This window comes from Monodon monoceros, unplaced genomic scaffold (assembly GCF_005190385.1).
Source record: "Monodon monoceros isolate NGI ecotype Baffin Bay Population unplaced genomic scaffold, NGI_Narwhal_1 Super_Scaffold_13, whole genome shotgun sequence".
NCBI classification, from domain to species: domain Eukaryota; kingdom Metazoa; phylum Chordata; class Mammalia; order Artiodactyla; family Monodontidae; genus Monodon; species Monodon monoceros.
Window position 1 is genome coordinate 70,197,911 of NW_021703769.1, and position 15,724 is coordinate 70,213,634.

At 57.2% G+C, this 15,724-nt stretch overlaps 3 protein-coding genes across 6 annotated transcripts; 1 reads left to right on the forward strand and 2 right to left on the reverse strand.

The window, feature by feature from the left end:
- Positions 1-167: 167 nt before the first annotated feature.
- On the reverse strand, positions 168-3,141 carry SLX1A (SLX1 homolog A, structure-specific endonuclease subunit). The gene is made up of 6 exons (XM_029220061.1): positions 2,638-3,141; positions 2,045-2,096; positions 1,623-1,952; positions 628-755; positions 379-466; positions 168-297 (listed from the first exon to the last, which is right to left on the reverse strand). The coding sequence occupies exons 1-6, from the start codon at positions 2,823-2,825 to the stop codon at positions 268-270; spliced, it is 816 nt and encodes a 271-aa protein (XP_029075894.1). The 5' UTR covers positions 2,826-3,141; the 3' UTR covers positions 168-267.
- On the forward strand, positions 3,123-3,977 carry BOLA2B (bolA family member 2B). Its single transcript, XM_029220063.1, has 3 exons — positions 3,123-3,346; positions 3,438-3,535; positions 3,835-3,977. Exons 1-3 carry the CDS (start codon positions 3,284-3,286, stop codon positions 3,932-3,934), a joined length of 261 nt encoding a protein of 86 aa, XP_029075896.1. The 5' UTR covers positions 3,123-3,283; the 3' UTR covers positions 3,935-3,977.
- Positions 3,978-6,040: 2,063 nt separating this feature from the next.
- CORO1A (coronin 1A) lies at positions 6,041-11,599 on the reverse strand. 4 transcript variants are annotated; one of them, XM_029221219.1, is made up of 11 exons: positions 11,421-11,599; positions 9,631-9,829; positions 8,356-8,478; positions 8,136-8,265; positions 7,864-8,048; positions 7,597-7,716; positions 7,293-7,397; positions 7,034-7,179; positions 6,861-6,918; positions 6,556-6,771; positions 6,041-6,254 (listed from the first exon to the last, which is right to left on the reverse strand). In XM_029221219.1, exons 2-11 carry the CDS (start codon positions 9,826-9,828, stop codon positions 6,150-6,152), a joined length of 1,386 nt encoding a protein of 461 aa, XP_029077052.1. In that variant the 5' UTR covers position 9,829; positions 11,421-11,599; the 3' UTR covers positions 6,041-6,149. The 4 variants fall into 4 exon arrangements, with proteins under 4 accessions (XP_029077052.1, XP_029077054.1, XP_029077055.1 ...); XM_029221221.1 differs by having other exon boundaries at positions 10,443-11,520; XM_029221222.1 differs by having other exon boundaries at positions 10,354-11,520.
- Positions 11,600-15,724: the final 4,125 nt, after the last annotated feature.

Here is a 15,724-nt window from a genome sequence, read left to right on the forward strand (position 1 = left end):
TGTGCAGGGTGTGAGTCTCCCAAGCCCTCAAAGGACCATGTGACTTCAGAGGCTGGTCCGTGCTGGGGCCAGTGGCCGTTCCCCACTCTGTCCTCCTCAGGCCCCAGTGACTGGCAGGGCCTCTGCCTCCTACCCCACTCTCCCACCCCCCAGCAAACACCAGAAGGTACCTTAACTCAGACTTTTTATTGTACTCAAGTAAAAACTGCCCAGACCCACAGGGGGTGGCACAGAAAAGGAGTGGGCAGAGGGTAGAGACGCTGAGGATCAGATCTCCAGCATGTCGGTCCAGTGTTCCTGTGGAGACAAGAGGGTTGGTGAAAGGCAGCCCAGGAGATGGGGTGGGGTAGTGAGGCTGGGGCCCAAGCCACCTCTCACCTCTTCTAATTCCGAGTCCTCCTCTTCCTCCTCGGTGCCCATCCGGCACAGCCAGATCAGGTCTCCCCACAGCAGTGAGTTCTTACAGCTACCAGGGGTGTGGTTGGTAGGAGAAAGAGTCAGGATCACAAGCCTCCTCCAGGCCAGGACCTGGGTGCTAAGATGAGGACTACCCCAGGCCTGGACTTGGACAACTGGGCACCATCTTCCCAGAGCTAAACCAGGCTGGGGTAGGGGTGCTGGACTCACCCAGGGCATTGGCCCTCTAGGGGCAGAAGCTGCCCTGGCTCCTCCTGCAGGAACTCCTCTGCCAGGCAGATCACATGGGCCCTGAGGGAGCAGCCAGGGTGGGGGCAACACAGGGGGTCTTCTTCATCCTGTCAGAGGTGGCAGGCAGGTAAGAGAGAAAATGGGGAGTAATGATGTAGCTAGCAATGGTGAAGAATTTCTATGGACTAGACACTGTTCCAAGACTTTACATAAAACCACCTTATGAGACATGCACTCTTGATACTATTATTTGTATTTTATAGATGAGGAAACTGAGGCACGGAGACGTTAAAATACTGGCCCACAGGGACTAAGCTGGCCAGTTTTCTCTGAGTGTTAGCAGCGATTACATAACACCATGGCAGGGCAGCCAGACCTAGAGTTCCTTAAAGGCTGAGCAATCTCAGGCAGGTCACTTAAGCTCTGAATGGCAAGAGCTCAACTTACATTTACTGAGGGCTCAGTAGAAGCCAGACTCATCATCTCAATTAATTTATTAAATATTTATTGGCAATCTGCTCTGTACTAGACCCTGTTCTACAGTAGTGAAAAGGAACTAAATGCCCCAGCAGAGTTTAGAATGGGCGGGGGGTGGGCAGAAACTGATAACAAGATAAATAAAATATACAGTATGTCAGACAATAATAAGTGTTAAAGGAAGCCAGGGAAGTGTACAAGAAAGAGTGGCAATTTCAGATGGAACACCAAGGAAAACCTCACGGAGGAAAAGTGGCATTTTATCAAGACGTAAGGTCTAGGGAAGAACCTTTCAGTCAAAGGGAAAGGGCAAAGGCCCTGAAAGGAGAATACTGGCGTCGAGGAATGGCCGCAAGCACTATGATCCCCGTTTTCGAGATGGGGGCAGACTGGCCAAAGGGTGTCAGTGGGCTGCCCAGTCCCTCAAGAAACAGCTTGATCTTGAGTCCTCTGAATTCTAGACCGCCCTGACCCGGAGACCAGGTGGAGAGTCTTACCTGGAGCACACGCGCGCACAGGGTGCAGCGGGTCTCGGCGTCATGCTCCAGCTCGGACTCGGTGTCAACCGCGCGGCGCCTCGGGGCTAAGGCCCGGGGCGGCGGAGGCCCGAAGGCCAGCGGCACGTGAGGCGGCGGCGGCGGGCAGAGATCCTGGCGGAAGTCGGCGCGCAGCCAGCGCAAGGTGAGTGGGAGTCGCGCCCAGGGCGGCGCGCGCAGCATGTGCGCCAGCACGCGCAGGTGAAAGGCGAAGGTTGCCTCACCGCGCAGGCGCGGACCCACGTGCGCCAAGCGGCGCGAGGCCTGCGGATGCTGCCAGGCCCACTCGAACTGCAGGCGGGGAGTACTGAGTTTCAGGGCCGTCCGAGGAAGGCCCTAAGCCCTAGCCCCCGTCCTCCCGGCACCCCCGTCTCTTTTCTTACCCGAAGGGCGGCCACTAAGGAGGGGAAGCCGTGTACGATGAGCACCATCTCCCTGGGGAAGAGAATGAGGGGTGCGGCCTGTGAGCCCCTCGCCCCTCCCCGTGTCAAACCGAATCCCCTCGCCATGGTGCGCCTCCGGTCCTACCCGAGAGGGGAGTCACACCCGGCTTCAAGCCTAGCCCACGAGGCTCTGCCCCCTTCATGGAGGTATGTCCCCTCGCACCTGCTAACCTCAGGCCCCGCCTCCAGTCACAGGTATTTAACAGCCCTCCTCAGTTCCTCTCCCTTCCAGGCTTTCTCTATTCCAACCCAGCCTTGTTCACCAAGCCCCGTGTCGGTGGACCAAACCTAGATCATCAATCCCCTTCCCACCCAACGCCCTCCTCTGAGACCCACAGCCCAGACTCACAGGGCTCCGCCTCCCCACTACCCCTTCTCCCCCGCGATAGTCCCCCCCTCGTCACTAGGACCCCGCCCGCAGCCCTGTTTTTCAGCCCCCACGCCGGCCGCGCCCCTCTCAGCGGGCCTCCCCTCCGCCGGCTCCGGCCTTCTCCTAGAAGCTCTTCTCCTGACAGTGACCCACCGCCTCTTACCAGGGCCCGCGTCCACTGGTCCGCCAGGCCCCGCCTTTTCTGCGGCCCCCGTTGTGCTGCTGCACCCGACGAGCAGGGTTGACCGTGAACCCTACGTAGACGCGGCCCCGGTGCCGAGGGTTCAGGCAGTAGAGCAGGTAGACGCCGAAGAAGCGCCCGGGCCTCGACGCGCCCCCTGTGGGGCCCATCGGAACTTGGGGGTTGATTGCTCTGGCCTGTGACCCCGGGGAGAGCTGGGTTGCCAGGGACGCAAGATGCTTGTCTCGGAAAAAGCGCTTGGGGGCAATCCCGAGGTACCCTAGAGGCCACAGCAATGCAGGCTCGTGCACCCTCTACTAGCTGGAGCTAGGGTGTCCAAACCGCGGCGCAGAACCCGGGCTGCTGTGCAGGCGGCGGGTACCAATTAGCGTCCGCCGGGGCCTTATGCAGACTCTGATTGGCTGACTGATGGTAGGTGCAGAAACCGGAGACTGTTGGAAAACTGGGCTTGCAAGAGGGCGGAAGTGCTGTGTTTACTGACGCCTTAGTAAGGGCGGAAGTAGAGACCTCAACGGAAAGTGGCGCTAGTAAGGGCGGAAGCAGTGTGGCAGGGGTCCGAGCAGGGGTACTGTTCCCGCTGGGCCGTCAACCCTGTTGGGCTGCCACAATGGAACTCAGCGCCGAGTACCTCCGGGAGAAGCTGCAGCGGGACCTGGAGGCGGAACACGTGGTGAGTTGAGCGGCGTGGACACTCGCCCAGCGAGGGGAACAGGGCTCCTGAGGGGCGGGCTTGGCACCATCCACCTCATTCTGCCCCATAGGAAGTGGAGGACACGACTCCCAACCGTTGCGCATCTAGCTTCCGAGTCCTCGTGGTGTCGGCCAAGTTCGAGGGGAAGCCGCTGCTTCAGAGACACCGGTGAGACCCCAGGAACACCTCATTCAGCGCGGCCCCAGCTCCAGGACCACATCCCCGGCCGCTCCCCGAAACCTAACTCACCCCCACCCATGCGGCCCAGCACCGCAGACCACGACCCTAGCGATCCCGCCTTCATGGCCTCTGCTTCAAATATTGAGACTTCAGCCCTCTACCTCTCTTGTTGCCAGGTTCCAGGGACTACAACCTGGGGGACACCTCCAGTCTCCCGGCTCACCCTAGCTTCGGGGTCTGCGACCCAGGCCCCAGCCTGCCGTTTTCTAATCCCATCTCTCTCTCAGGCTTGTGAACACTTGCCTAGCAGAAGAGCTCCTGCACATCCATGCTTTTGAGCAGAAAACCTTGACTCCAGAGCAGTGGACCCGTGAGCAGCAGAAATAAGGGACCCGGACCTGCACATCTATTAAATTATGAGTCAGGCCCAGCTTCTGTGTCAGTGTGTGTTGTGTGTAGGAGGGTGGGAGGTGTGCAGAAGCCGGGTCTAGGGCCTGGCTTCTCCCTGCCCTCCACTCTCCATTGTTTTACTTTGGGCAAGTCCCTCTCCACACAGAGGCCTTCGTGTCCCCACTTATAATGTGAAAGTTCAGTTCTTAAAGTCCCTTCCAGGGTGGGCCTCACAGGTCTTCTTTGTAATCCTTGGTGGACCCCCTAGGGGTACGGCCACTACCCACCCGACCCACCCATTCATTGACCATTGCTGGGGGTTCCTGCTCTGTCCTCCTTCAAGATGCATAGATGAGAAGTGCTCACGGTTTTAGGGCCTTGGGCAATTTAACAAACCTCTCCCTCTCCTTAATATCATCCCAATGTCAGAGGCATTATAGAAGATTCCACACTTCTCCTGTTAGTTCCCCAAGCCCTTCACAGCCTCAGGGACCTGGTACCCCAGCAGGGGCTTCCCAACACCTGGAATGGCAGTGTTTTCTGGCCCCTGGAGAAAGTCCAGTGACCCTTTGGCCCTGGGCTTGATGTGGCCACAGCTGGCCCTGGAGAGCTGTTTGAGGTTTTTCAGGAATGGAGGGGTGGGATGGGCATAGGGTTACAGCAGGAAAGTAAGGCCGACCAGAGCCACAAAACTGGGGCATGTGATGCCCTAGAGTCGACACAGGTGCCAGAGTTGATCAGGCCTTGCATAGGTGAGGGCCCTGAGACCCAGGAGAAATAGGAAGTGTGCTAATTGGGGCCAGAACTCTTTGGGGGTGAGAAATTGCAAATTTCAACCATCCCACCCACCCTGTTCTCCTGTTTTCAAGGCCAGTTTCTTGGCCCCTAAATTACCACCCCCCCCACCCCCATCTCCCTCTCTTGTTTCTCTCAGAGGAAGCTGGAAATCATGGTGAGTAGGGGCTAACCCTTCTGAGTTCCAAGGATCCTTCCCTGAACTTTTTTCCGTTTCCCTGGGCCAGGAGAACTAGTGACTACCCACAAGTCTGCTTCACTAGGAGGGCCCGTCATCCCTTTGTGTGGGAGACTGAGGCCCAGGCTCCAGATGGTCTCCTTCTCTCTGTACCACACCCCTGATTGGATCCACCCCCTGGGTTCACAGAGCTGTGGTGGAATCCCTCCCCATTCTCTAGATGAGCAACTGAGGCGTGGAGAGAAGTGACTTGCCCAGGGTCACATGGTTTGCATAGAGATTGAGACCCAAATGGGCAGACAGGGACACTTGTACAGCATGCCAAAGGGGAATGGGGGTTCAAAAGGGACATTTAGTCCTTGCTGTGGTCCCTGTGTGGATGAACAAAGCCCTGCTGTGGCCAGGACACCCATCCCCAACAGTCCTGTGTCCCAGCTCAGGGGGGATCACCTGCTAAGTTGGCCATCGGAAACCCATTTCCAAGTCCCCCCTTGATAGGGCTTGACAGATTGAGGCCAGACCCAGGTGGAAGCCACAGACAGGGTTCAGGAGGCAGCCACGTGGTGCAGGGAAGGCTCTGAACTAGAAGGGGAGACTTGCATCTTGACTCGGGATCTGTCCCTTAGCAAGCCCAGCTTCTGCTCTCAGCCTCGGTTTCCTCGCTTGTAAACTAGGGTCAGGGCCTATCGCTTTGATTCTAAGCTTTCTTCTTACAAAAGGACCCCTTATTTTGATCCCTTGGGCTTACAGTTTGAAAGATGTAAGTGCTGGTTGCTTCATCTTCCCCACAAGCAGGCAGCAGTGTCAGGACAGCTGCATGCAAGCTGGTGTTGTGGTTGACTAGCAAAGGCAGATTTGGGGTAAACAGAATGACCGAGGCTCCAGGCTAGATCCCTGAGCAGCTTCGACCTACCAGCTGGAAAACACAGCAGGCTCCCAACCCACATCAGCACAGGATGGCTCCCACCCGCAAAGGCCTGTTCCTGTCTGTGGTCTAGGGCATTCAGAGGCATCTCCCCAGCCCGCCCCTGCCATGGGTCAAGCTCATCGAGGCTATGGAGGGGGAAGCTCAAGTGCAGGTCAGTTCAGCAGACCCAGCATCTGGTGACCAGTCACTGGAGTCCGAGAGGTACCAGAAAATAAAGCCATTTTATTAGTATTTTCTTATCTGCCATTGTGGCCTGAGGAGTGGGAGTGGAAGGGAGGGAGGCGATGCCGTTGGCCTCAGCCGGTGGTCCTCTACTTGGCCTGGACTGTCTCCTCCAGCCTATCCAGGCGCTTCTGTAGCTCCTGTACCGTGGCCTGGAGCTTCCTCATCTCTTCCTCCAACCGGGATACGGCATCCTGGGGGATCCAGGGCTGCATCAGGCCCAGCTCCTCCCTGGCCACTAGGCCTCTTCCCAAGAGCCCCAGGGCTTGGGCCCTTCTGTCTCTCAGCCAGAGAGCTGCAGGCCTATAAGCCTGAAACCTGTTTTCTGAGGCCTCAGGATTATCCACTCCCAGCCCCCAAAGGATCCCCAACATTGTGAGTTTGGGCTGCCCCAAATGCCAGCCTCTTTCCACTGGGTCAGTGACCACATCGGTAGCAGCCCCTGCCCTACCCCATCTTCCTGTCCTGATTCCCGGGCTCCCATCTGCCTCTCACCAAACTGGGAACGCCACTGGCCTCAGGTGCCATCTTCTTGCGCCCAGTGTCCAGGCCCCGGTTGATCCTCAGCTCCCGGCTCTTTGGGGGCACGTAGCCATCCTTGAGGGAAATGAGGAGGGGCCCAGCATCCCGACCCCCTAGCCACTCCTCAGCTGTGAGGGCAGCGTCAGGCCCTGCAGTGGGCGGGTACAGGTCCTCCTGGAACAGGTCCGACTGTGGGGCAAGGCCAAGGCTGGTTAAGAAAGTGGGCCACACCACCACCCGCCACTCCGAGAGCCCGGGGAGGGACCCTGGAGCATCACCTTTCTAGGCACCGTCATGGCGATGGGCTCACACCTCCGCTCGTGCAGCTTGTAGAATCTGCGGAAACAGGAAGGCGATCAGCACCCACAGCATGGCTGGGCTGGGACTGAAGCTCGGCGTGCGGTCGGCACCGCCCAAGGAGCATACTCAGGTCAGGGTCAGGGGCAGTTACCTGGCAATCTCACACTTGTTCACCTCCAGACCACGTTTGGGCATGTAGCCCATGCCACGCTGGGACTCCTTGGAACTGAACATGGAGAGATAGTGCAGGAATGGGGCCTCGGAAGTGATCTCGAAGTACCGGATAGAGCTGTCACCCTGCAGGTGGTGGATGCAAGGGAGGATCAACACGGGCAGATGCCTCCAGCCGTGGTCCTTTCCCAGTCCCCCTGCCCACCTCGCTCCCCCGACCCCCTGCCCAACTGGGCCACCTTGCCACAGAGGTAGACAATGTTGGTGTCAGGGTCAAAGAAGGGCAGCAGGACACCGCTGCTCGTGTCCAGTTCCTGCAGGGACAGCGGCTCCTCCAGGTGCTTCTGTAGAGACGGGCAGGGGTTTATAATGAGCTGGACCACGTCAGGCCCAGGTGCGGTCCAGTGATGGAGGAGTGGGGTGGGGGGCTTATAGACCAACCAGCGGAAAACCCCATCTCGCGGTGGGTAAACTGAGGCCATGGCCTTCCAGCCAGACACTTGGCAGGGCTGGGACTAAGCCTGTTCCCCGCCGGGCACTCACCGTGTCCCACAGCGCCACCTGCCGCTCACTCATTCGGCTGAAACCTGTGGTCAGGATGTTTCCGTCTGACACAAACACGGCACGCACAGGCCGGGTCCCCTCGTGGGGACGGTCCTTCTCCTGGAAGGAAAGGGAGGGGACCGGTCAGGCATCCGCACGCACCCCCTAAGGGCCAGGCCCCAGCTGGGAGTGGGTAGCATCTAGGGGCCTGGTTGGTGGTGGGTAGGAGGGGCAAAGCTCTCAGGGTCAAGGGTCAAGGCAACTCACAGCTACAATGGTGCCTTTGCGGGGCTCAATGATGCGGAATCGCTTGTCGCGGCAGGAGGTACAGATGAGGGCGCCATCTCGGCTCCAGTCCACGCTGTAGATTGTGTCCGGGTGCACGTCCGAGCCCAGTGTCAGCACGGCCGCCCCCGTGCCCACGTCCCACACCAGGATCACATTGTCGCAACCTGGGCGATGCCCCCAGTGTCAGAGGTCATGAGCCTCCCACCCTCGCTGTCAGGGGACCAGCCCTCCCTGCTTCTCCCCCCGGGCACCTGCACTGAGAAGCACATTCTGAGCTGTGGGGTGCCAGGCCACAATGCCCACGCGCTTGGTGTGGCCCTCCAGGGTGACGACAGGCTCCCGCAGGGGCAGCACCAGGCCCCCATCAGGGATCTCCCACACCTGCAGAGAAGTGGCGAGTGAGTCTTGGGGGCTCCAAACGTCAGCTCCAGTGCTGGAGCCCCCTCCTGGCCCGTGTGTCCCCACACTCACCATGACCGTGCAGTCCTCGGAGCCACTGGCAATGACATTATCATTGTGTGGGCACCAGGCGATGTCCAGCACTGGGGCCGTGTGGCCACAGACCATAGGCACGTTCTTGTCCACACGTCCAGTCTAGAGGACACAGCAGGGCCTCTGAGGGAGGTGCTTTTGCCCTCCAAACCCAATCCAACCTCCCCACTCCCCTCCACGAGGCACGGAGAGAAAAGCTGTGAGGTCCCTGGGAGGCAGAGCAGGGCCTGGGGTGGGAGGGTTTGGTCCTCTGCCCCTGCCCCAGAGTTGTCTGGGCAACTCAGTAGTGCAGGATGGGCACAGGGGGCTGGTCCTGCCTTGCCGTCAGAGCCTTGCCAAGTTCCTGCCATCTCTAGCTCAGTTTTTCATCCATGCCCCACGGCCCGGTACTCCCACCCCAGCTTCCCCAGGTGAGGCCCCCATGGGAAGACAGGCCAGGGCCCTGGGCATGGGACAGGCTGGCGGGGGGTAGTTATACTGGGGCTGGAGTTCCGCAAGGAAGTGTGTGTGAATGATGGGGCTGTAGGGATGGGTCCTTCCAAAAGGACAGGGATGGGGAAGTCTGTCATAACCGGCCCCCCGGCAGGAGCAGAGGTTTGGAAATGGGCTCTTCCGGGGACAGCTGCTGCAGCAGGGCTTCCTGTGTGAAGAGCGGGCCCAGCTCTCACCCCGACAACCACTTCCTCTTCTCTTGTTTCCATCGGCCCTTTTAAGGTAACAGATGAGGGCCTGTCTCCCCTTCCTGTCTCACCACCCAAGAGCACAGGGGTGTGCTGGGGGTGGGGTCAGCAGACAACAGGGCAGGGGAGGCGAGATCTGACGGAGGCCGGGTTGGGGGAGCCGAGAGGGTCTCTTACATCACCCCTGCCTGTGAGCGGGGAGCCAGAGCTTGCTGCGTTCCCAAGGGCTCCAAAAGGTCCCTCCAAACCCTAAGAGCACTTGCCCAGACTCCATCCCAGCCCTCTTCGTGCTCCCGAGGGGAGAAAGGTCCAGGCTGAGAACTGGGAGGCCTGGCCCTGGGTCTGCAGGACTCACTGTACGTCCCTTCCCGTGTCATCTCCCCTCTGAGCTTTAGCTTCCGTCCGCCCACTGCATGTAGGAGCTGAAGGAAGCCTAAGGTTCATCTGGCTCAGCTCAACTTTACAGACAACACTGTGGCCTGGGAAGGCTTGGGGACAGTCAATCACCTCATCAGGACCCCCAGGGGGCCACTAGATGACCAGAGCCCCCCCCCCCAGGGCTCCAGGGGCTCACCTTGCCCAGGGGCAGCACCAGGAAGGCCCCTCCCCCACTGGCCTCACAGATCAGGGCCACGAACTTGGGGTTGACAGAGCAGAAGCCACTGTCCCAGGTGTTCTGTGAGACGCGCACGTCCTCATAGCACTGGTCAGCCTTGGCCGGCTGTCCAAACACGTGGCGGAACTTGCTGGAACGGACCACCTGCCGGCTCATCCTGGAAGGCACACAGGTGGAGGGCTTTTCTCCCTTCAGGTCAACTCTGACCTTACAGTGGCCCCCATCTCCCCCAGAACACTCCTCAGCCTGGCAGTCACGGCCTCAGCTAACTTCCCCAGCATGTCTCCCCGGCCCCTTGCCGCTCTCCTCTGTAACTGACATCCTGCTACGCTCACACTCGCCTTGCCCACACCTCCTCACCCCTGGCTAACCTGCAAGGCCCACCTTCTCAACCCGCCCCAAGCCTGGCTTCTGTACCCTCAGCCTCCCCAGCAGAGCCTGATGTGGGGTAGCACCTAGTGCCGATTTGACCACAGAATGGTCGACGGACACAGAGCCCTTCCTCTCTGACGGGTCACACTCTGGGGCCTCAGTGCAACAGCTTGGAGGGTGGGTTCTCTCAGCCTCAGTGTCCAGACCTCACACCCTCACACCCACATGAGAAGCTGCCTAAAGGCAGGGGCCCTCCCCGCCTCCAGGCCCAGGGTTGGACATGCTGAGGGAAGCAGCGTGTAGGTTTGCCTGGGAGGCATGTCCTCAGTGGCAGGAGGGCTTCCCCAGCAGGTCTCCGGGCTCCAGAAACAAGCGGATGGCTCGGGTCCCAGCATCACCTCCTCCACGCACATCTGCTTCTCGCCTCTGCTTAAGCAGGTGCCCTTCAGTGCCTTCTCCAGTCCCGGTGGAACTGTCCTCAGGAAGGGAGAGGCCGGCACCCACTTCTCAGACGGAGGTCCAGCTAGGATGGTTTTCCCCCCGGGCTGGGTGACAGCGAAGCCAAGGGGCCTGCCTCTGGCTCCCCAGGCTCCAGGCCCCCATCCTGGCGCCCAACAGCATCACCTTCCAGCTCACCGTGGGGGCCCCCCCAGGGCCTCTCCTCCACGGCCCCAGCTGCACCCTTTTGCCCCCCCTTCAGGCCTAGCCCTTCTCACTGGGGGCTCCAGCCAGCCTCGCCCATCCCGTGACCCTCCAGGAGGCTCCGGGGTCCACCTGCCCAGAAAGCAGGTGAGGAGCTTGCGTGAGGAGAAGCAGTCTGGGGGCAGGGGATCCATCCCAGATGGGAAGCCTGGGTCTGGGGAGAGGGAGCCGCAAATCGGAGGTTGGGAGACAGGAAGCCATCGTGCCACCCCACCTCCTTCCCCACCGCAGGTACCAGGCCCGGAAACCACGGAAAGGGGAACTTGGTCTTTTCTTGTTTTGCTCTCAACCCCTTCCTGTCTCCAAGCTCAGGGCAGCTGCTGGGCTCACCCCACCCTGCCCCCGACGGCCACCCCAAAGACTCCCATTCTGGGGAGAGTCCGGTCGGCGCGTGTCCTGACCCCCGGGCTCCCCCACCACCATCTTGGCTGCGGTGGTCCCTCACCCTCGCCCGCTCCCGGAGCTCTCAGACACGCAGACGGACCCTCCTCCGCGCACCCACACCCCAGGCGAGTCCCGCCACGCGGGGCGTGAACGGGCTCTGTCCCCGCCTCCGAGCCAGCTCGCTCTGACAGTCTGTCGGCCCCCGCAGAGGGCTTCTGCCAGGCTCCCGCCTGCCCCACAGGTGGCCCAGGGCAGCGATGCCGAGTCCCGTCCCCGGGCTCCAGCCTTACCTGCTGCTGAGAGATGAGTGACCCCCCAGACGGAGGAGGGAGAGGAGGAGGAGGAAGCAGCTGGAGGAGCCTGCGACTGCCGGCTGAGGATGCTCTTGTCAAGACAATGAATGAGAAGCGGCGGCGCCCGCCTCCTTAGGGGTGGCAGCGCCCCTTTGGGCGGAGCTCTTAAAGGGGAGAGCCATTCCCTCCGCAGAGGCGCCGCCTCGCCCCACCAGCCCGCAGCCTCCCCTCCCCTCCCCTCCCCTCCCTCCGCGGAGAAGCTCAGCGCCTTAGCTGCCAATTCGAAACCAAAACAGATGCTGCTGGCCCGTCGCTGACAATCTGATCTGCACTTTTTAATGTCAAAATGTAAAAAATACCCGTTCCTTCTTCCCTCCTTCAGCCCACCCCCAGCCTACTCGCCATCCTTTGCCTGGCATTCATAAAAGGGCCCATCAGTCCTCCCAGCGGGCCTTGGTACAGCCCCCCCCCCCCCCCCCCCCCCGCCCCAGCTAAGGCTATGCTCTGCCATCTCTTCCCCCACTGACGACGCTCAGGGAACAGGAAGGCGGGGAGGACAAGGAGGAGGGAGAACCCTGCACCCACCTGCACCCAGGAAGCCTGGGGCCTCTCCAGGCTCCTACATTTACAAGCAGGTGGCCTTGGGAGAGTCACTTAACTTCTCTGGGTCTGTCCTCACCTAGGAGCACCTCTGCCTGCCTCACAGGGGCGAATGAAATAATTTGGTGTTATGGAGAGCCTCTTTGCGCAGGGGCTACGAAAGTGAAAAAGTCAGAGTTGAGTTCCTGCCCCAAAGAGCTCTCAGTCTACTGAAAGGAGAGGCACAAATAACAGCTCCAAGAGCTAAGTAGAGGCCGAAGCCCAGACTTCAGACTAAGAGGAAGGAGTTAGTTCCCATCCTTGGCATCAGAGTATCGGAGGTAGCAATGTGGAAAGACCCGCTCTAGAATCAGACTGCTTTACAAGCTTGACTCCTGGCCGGCCGGCACACCTACTGAGTGACGTTGGTCAGGTTCCTTAACCTCTGTCAGCCTCAGTTTCTCTTTCTGTAACAGCGTCATACCTACCCCCTGACTTTATTGGAACAGAAAGCCTTCTGCACCTCATCCAAAGTGTAGCAAGCACTTAATAAATGTTGCCTCTCACCACTGTTACTGTTTAGAGTATTGGGACTGAACCTGAAAGGATGAGAAGGGGCCAACAGGCGTGACCGGAGGAGGTCTTGCCAGCAGAGGGGCAGCTTGAGCAAAGTCCCAACGATGTGATCCTTCAGCCCCTGGTTCAAATCCTGCCTCCACCACAGCTTGGCTGCGTGATCTTGGGCAAGAGGTCTAAACCTCTGTTTCTTCATCTGTAAATGGAGGCTAAATATGATTTGTCCCGTCCAGCTCACAGTTATGAGGCTCGAGTGGTTATAAAAGTGTCCTACACACTTTTATTCCATTCAAGCATCCAATTGTAAGAATCTCTGTGTTGTATTTCACCTGAGAGCCTGCTACTGGACTGGACTGGATGGGGATGGGCAGGGATTGTGTCTCCAGCGGAAGTGATGAGAATAACGGCTGGGATGTACTGAGCACCTACCGTGTGCTGGGCACCGCTCTAACACTATAAGTGCGCTGCACTCACTTAGTCCTCACAACACATCCAGGGGGCAGGTACCACCTCTAATGTAAAGAGAGGAAACTGAGGCGCCCATGATCTTCAGTCCTGGGGCACCTCACTTCCAGGCAGAGGACAAGCACGCTGTGAGGGGCCTGAAAACCATGCCCCCTGAGGCAGAGCCTGACAGGCATGGAGAGGGAAAGGTGGGGATGCGCAGAGGCTACTTTCTCATTCCAGCTGGTCTGCTGTGGGGCGGGGGGCACAGACGCGAGCTGGTAGTGGAGGCTGTGAGGCAGCAGCTGTCCCAGCAAAACAAGAGTGAGCGTTAGTTCAGTAGCGGGTGCTGAAGGGCCCTGCCATGCGGCTCTTCATGTGATTAAGATAAGGCTGATCCTTCCTGTGAGGGGTGTTGGGAAGGTGTTCCTGCCAGATGCCACTGGACCAGCATCTTACCATCCCCTCTTTCCTGGAGGCTGCATCTGGGTTTTCCTTGAAGAAACCAACCTTTATGCACTGGCAATCCTTGAGGTTTGAGAGGGTGTCCAGGGTAGGCACACAGTCCACGTTTCCCCAGTCAAAGCTACCTTTTTTGATTGGTTCAGGGGTGGACACTTAAATCAAGTCTATGCATGCAGAAGTAGATTCACTGGAGCTGCTAGGAAAAAGAGCCCTCTCTCCACTGGGGGTTAGTAAGCTAAAAGGCTGTAAGCCCAGGACTGCTAGTGACCATCTTGACACCATGCAGGAAAAGCCACCCAGAATGAGCCCACACAGAGGACTGCAGACACAGGATATGAAGACAGCCATACTCTTGACATCATTTGAGTATCGGGGTCAAGCTGTGCCTGAGTCCCTTAACCTTTCATAAGTTCCTTTTTCCACATAAGTCACTACGTTTGGGTTGGTGTCTGGCATTTACAGTTGAAAGTGTTCTGACTGGTACACCCACCATGGAGGGAGACAGGACCAGGGGCCCTTCCAAGGTGCCAGATACACAGAGTAAAGAGGGACTGAAATGCTGAGCACGGGATAAAGTTCAAACTCCTTAGCAAGGCCCACAAGACCTCCTCTGGTCTGTCCTGCCCTAAAGGTCTGTAGAGCATGATGGTGTCAGCCCCAGAGAACCTTTCCTTCATGGTTCTCCTGCTGCCCCAGCGCAGCGATGTTTCCTCACCAGTAAAGGTGCACAGCACTGCTCACTTACACTAGAGTGTGTACCCATCACCCAGCTTCAACAAGTACCAACACATGGCCAATACTCGTTCATTCCTTCTTCCACATTATTTTCTTGGCATCTATTAAAAGAAATCCAAGACATCATAGCATTTCAACTTAAGTACTTCTGCATTTATTTCCAACAGATAAAGACTTTTAAACTCTTAGAGTTTTTAATAAAATTGCATTAACTTTATAGATTAATTTGAGAAGGATATTAAGACTTCCATCCATGAATATAGTGTATTTCTCCATATATTTATGTCTTCTTTTATGTCCCTTAATATGATTTTATAATTTTCTCTATAAAGGTCTAGTATATCATTAAATTTCTCCCCCCCCAATAGGTGTATTATAGTTTTGTGGCTATTTTGAATGGATTCTTCTCATTCTAGTTGTAACCTTATTTTATTTCCTTTCAAAAATCAACTTTATTTACATACAATAAAATACATCTTTATTCCCATACAATATAGCACACTCAGTTTAAGTGCATGGTTCAATTAGTTTGGACAAATGTATATACCCAAGTAATTACCACCATAATCAAGATATAAAATATTTCCATCACTCCTAAAAGTTCACACCCTTCTACAATCAGTTTCCACCCTCAGACCCCGGCAACCACTGACCTGCTTTCTGTCAGTATAGATTAGTTTTGCCTGCTCTAGAATGTTCCATACAAATGAAATCATACAGTATGGGCCTGTCTTTTTCCATTCAGCATAATGTTTTGAAGTTAATCCGTGTTATTGTATGTCAGATAAGGATTTTTATTTTACCCAAGCACAATACCACTGTGTAATACATAATTATACCTAAAATGTTTAGCAATAATTTCTTTTTTTTTTAAATTTTTTAATATTTATTTCTTTTGGCTGCGTTGTGTCTTTGTTGCTGCACGTGGGCCTCCTCTAGTTGTGGCGAGCGGGGGCCACTCTTCGTTGCGGTGCGCGGGCTTCTCACAGCGGTGGCTTCTCTTGTTGTGGAGCACGGGCTCCAGGCGTGGGGGCTTCAGTAGTTGTGGCGCACGGGCCCAGTTGCTCCGCAGTATGTGGGATCTTCCCCGACCAGGACTCAAACCCCTGTCCCCTGCAGTGGCAGGCGGATTCCTAACCACTGCGCCACCAGGGAAGCTCTCTTATTTTTTAAAAAAATATTTATTTATTTTTGGCTGCATCGGGTCTTAGTGGCGGCACATGGGACCTTCCTTGCGGCATGCGGGATCTTTCATTGCGGTGCGCGGGCTTCTCTCTAGTTGTGGTGTGCATGCTCAGTATTTGCGGTGTGTGGGCTTAGCTACCCTGCGGCATGTGGGATCTAGTTCCCCAACTAGGTAACGAACCCGCGTCCCCTGCACTGGAAGGCGGATTCTTAACCGCTGGACCACCAGGGAAGTCCCTAGCAATAATTTCTTAACATCATCTAATTCCCAATTTATGTTCAAATCTCCATGATTACCTAAAAAAAGAAAAGAATAA

What these genes read in the sequence shown, in the direction of transcription:
- SLX1A (XM_029220061.1), bottom strand. Translation starts at nt 2,825, where the DNA reads ATGGGCCCCACAGGGGGCGCGTCGAGGCCCGGGCGCTTCTTCGGCGTC. An exon ending in CTAGAGGGCCAATGCCCTGG is followed by an intron (nt 467 to 627) that starts GTGAGTCCAGCA and finishes CACCCCTGGTAG; the next exon opens with CTGTAAGAACTCACTGCTGT. An exon ending in AGGACTCGGAATTAGAAGAG is followed by an intron (nt 298 to 378) that starts GTGAGAGGTGGC and finishes TTGTCTCCACAG; the next exon opens with GAACACTGGACCGACATGCT.
- BOLA2B (XM_029220063.1), top strand. Translation starts at nt 3,284, where the DNA reads ATGGAACTCAGCGCCGAGTACCTCCGGGAGAAGCTGCAGCGGGACCTG. An exon ending in ACCTGGAGGCGGAACACGTG is followed by an intron (nt 3,347 to 3,437) that starts GTGAGTTGAGCG and finishes TCTGCCCCATAG; the next exon opens with GAAGTGGAGGACACGACTCC. An exon ending in CCGCTGCTTCAGAGACACCG is followed by an intron (nt 3,536 to 3,834) that starts GTGAGACCCCAG and finishes TCTCTCTCTCAG; the next exon opens with GCTTGTGAACACTTGCCTAG.
- CORO1A (XM_029221222.1), bottom strand. Translation starts at nt 10,457, where the DNA reads ATGTGCGTGGAGGAGGTGATGCTGGGACCCGAGCCATCCGCTTGTTTC. An exon ending in TTGTCTACCTCTGTGGCAAG is followed by an intron (nt 7,180 to 7,292) that starts GTGGCCCAGTTG and finishes CACCACCTGCAG; the next exon opens with GGTGACAGCTCTATCCGGTA. An exon ending in CCATGACGGTGCCTAGAAAG is followed by an intron (nt 6,772 to 6,860) that starts GTGATGCTCCAG and finishes CTTGCCCCACAG; the next exon opens with TCGGACCTGTTCCAGGAGGA.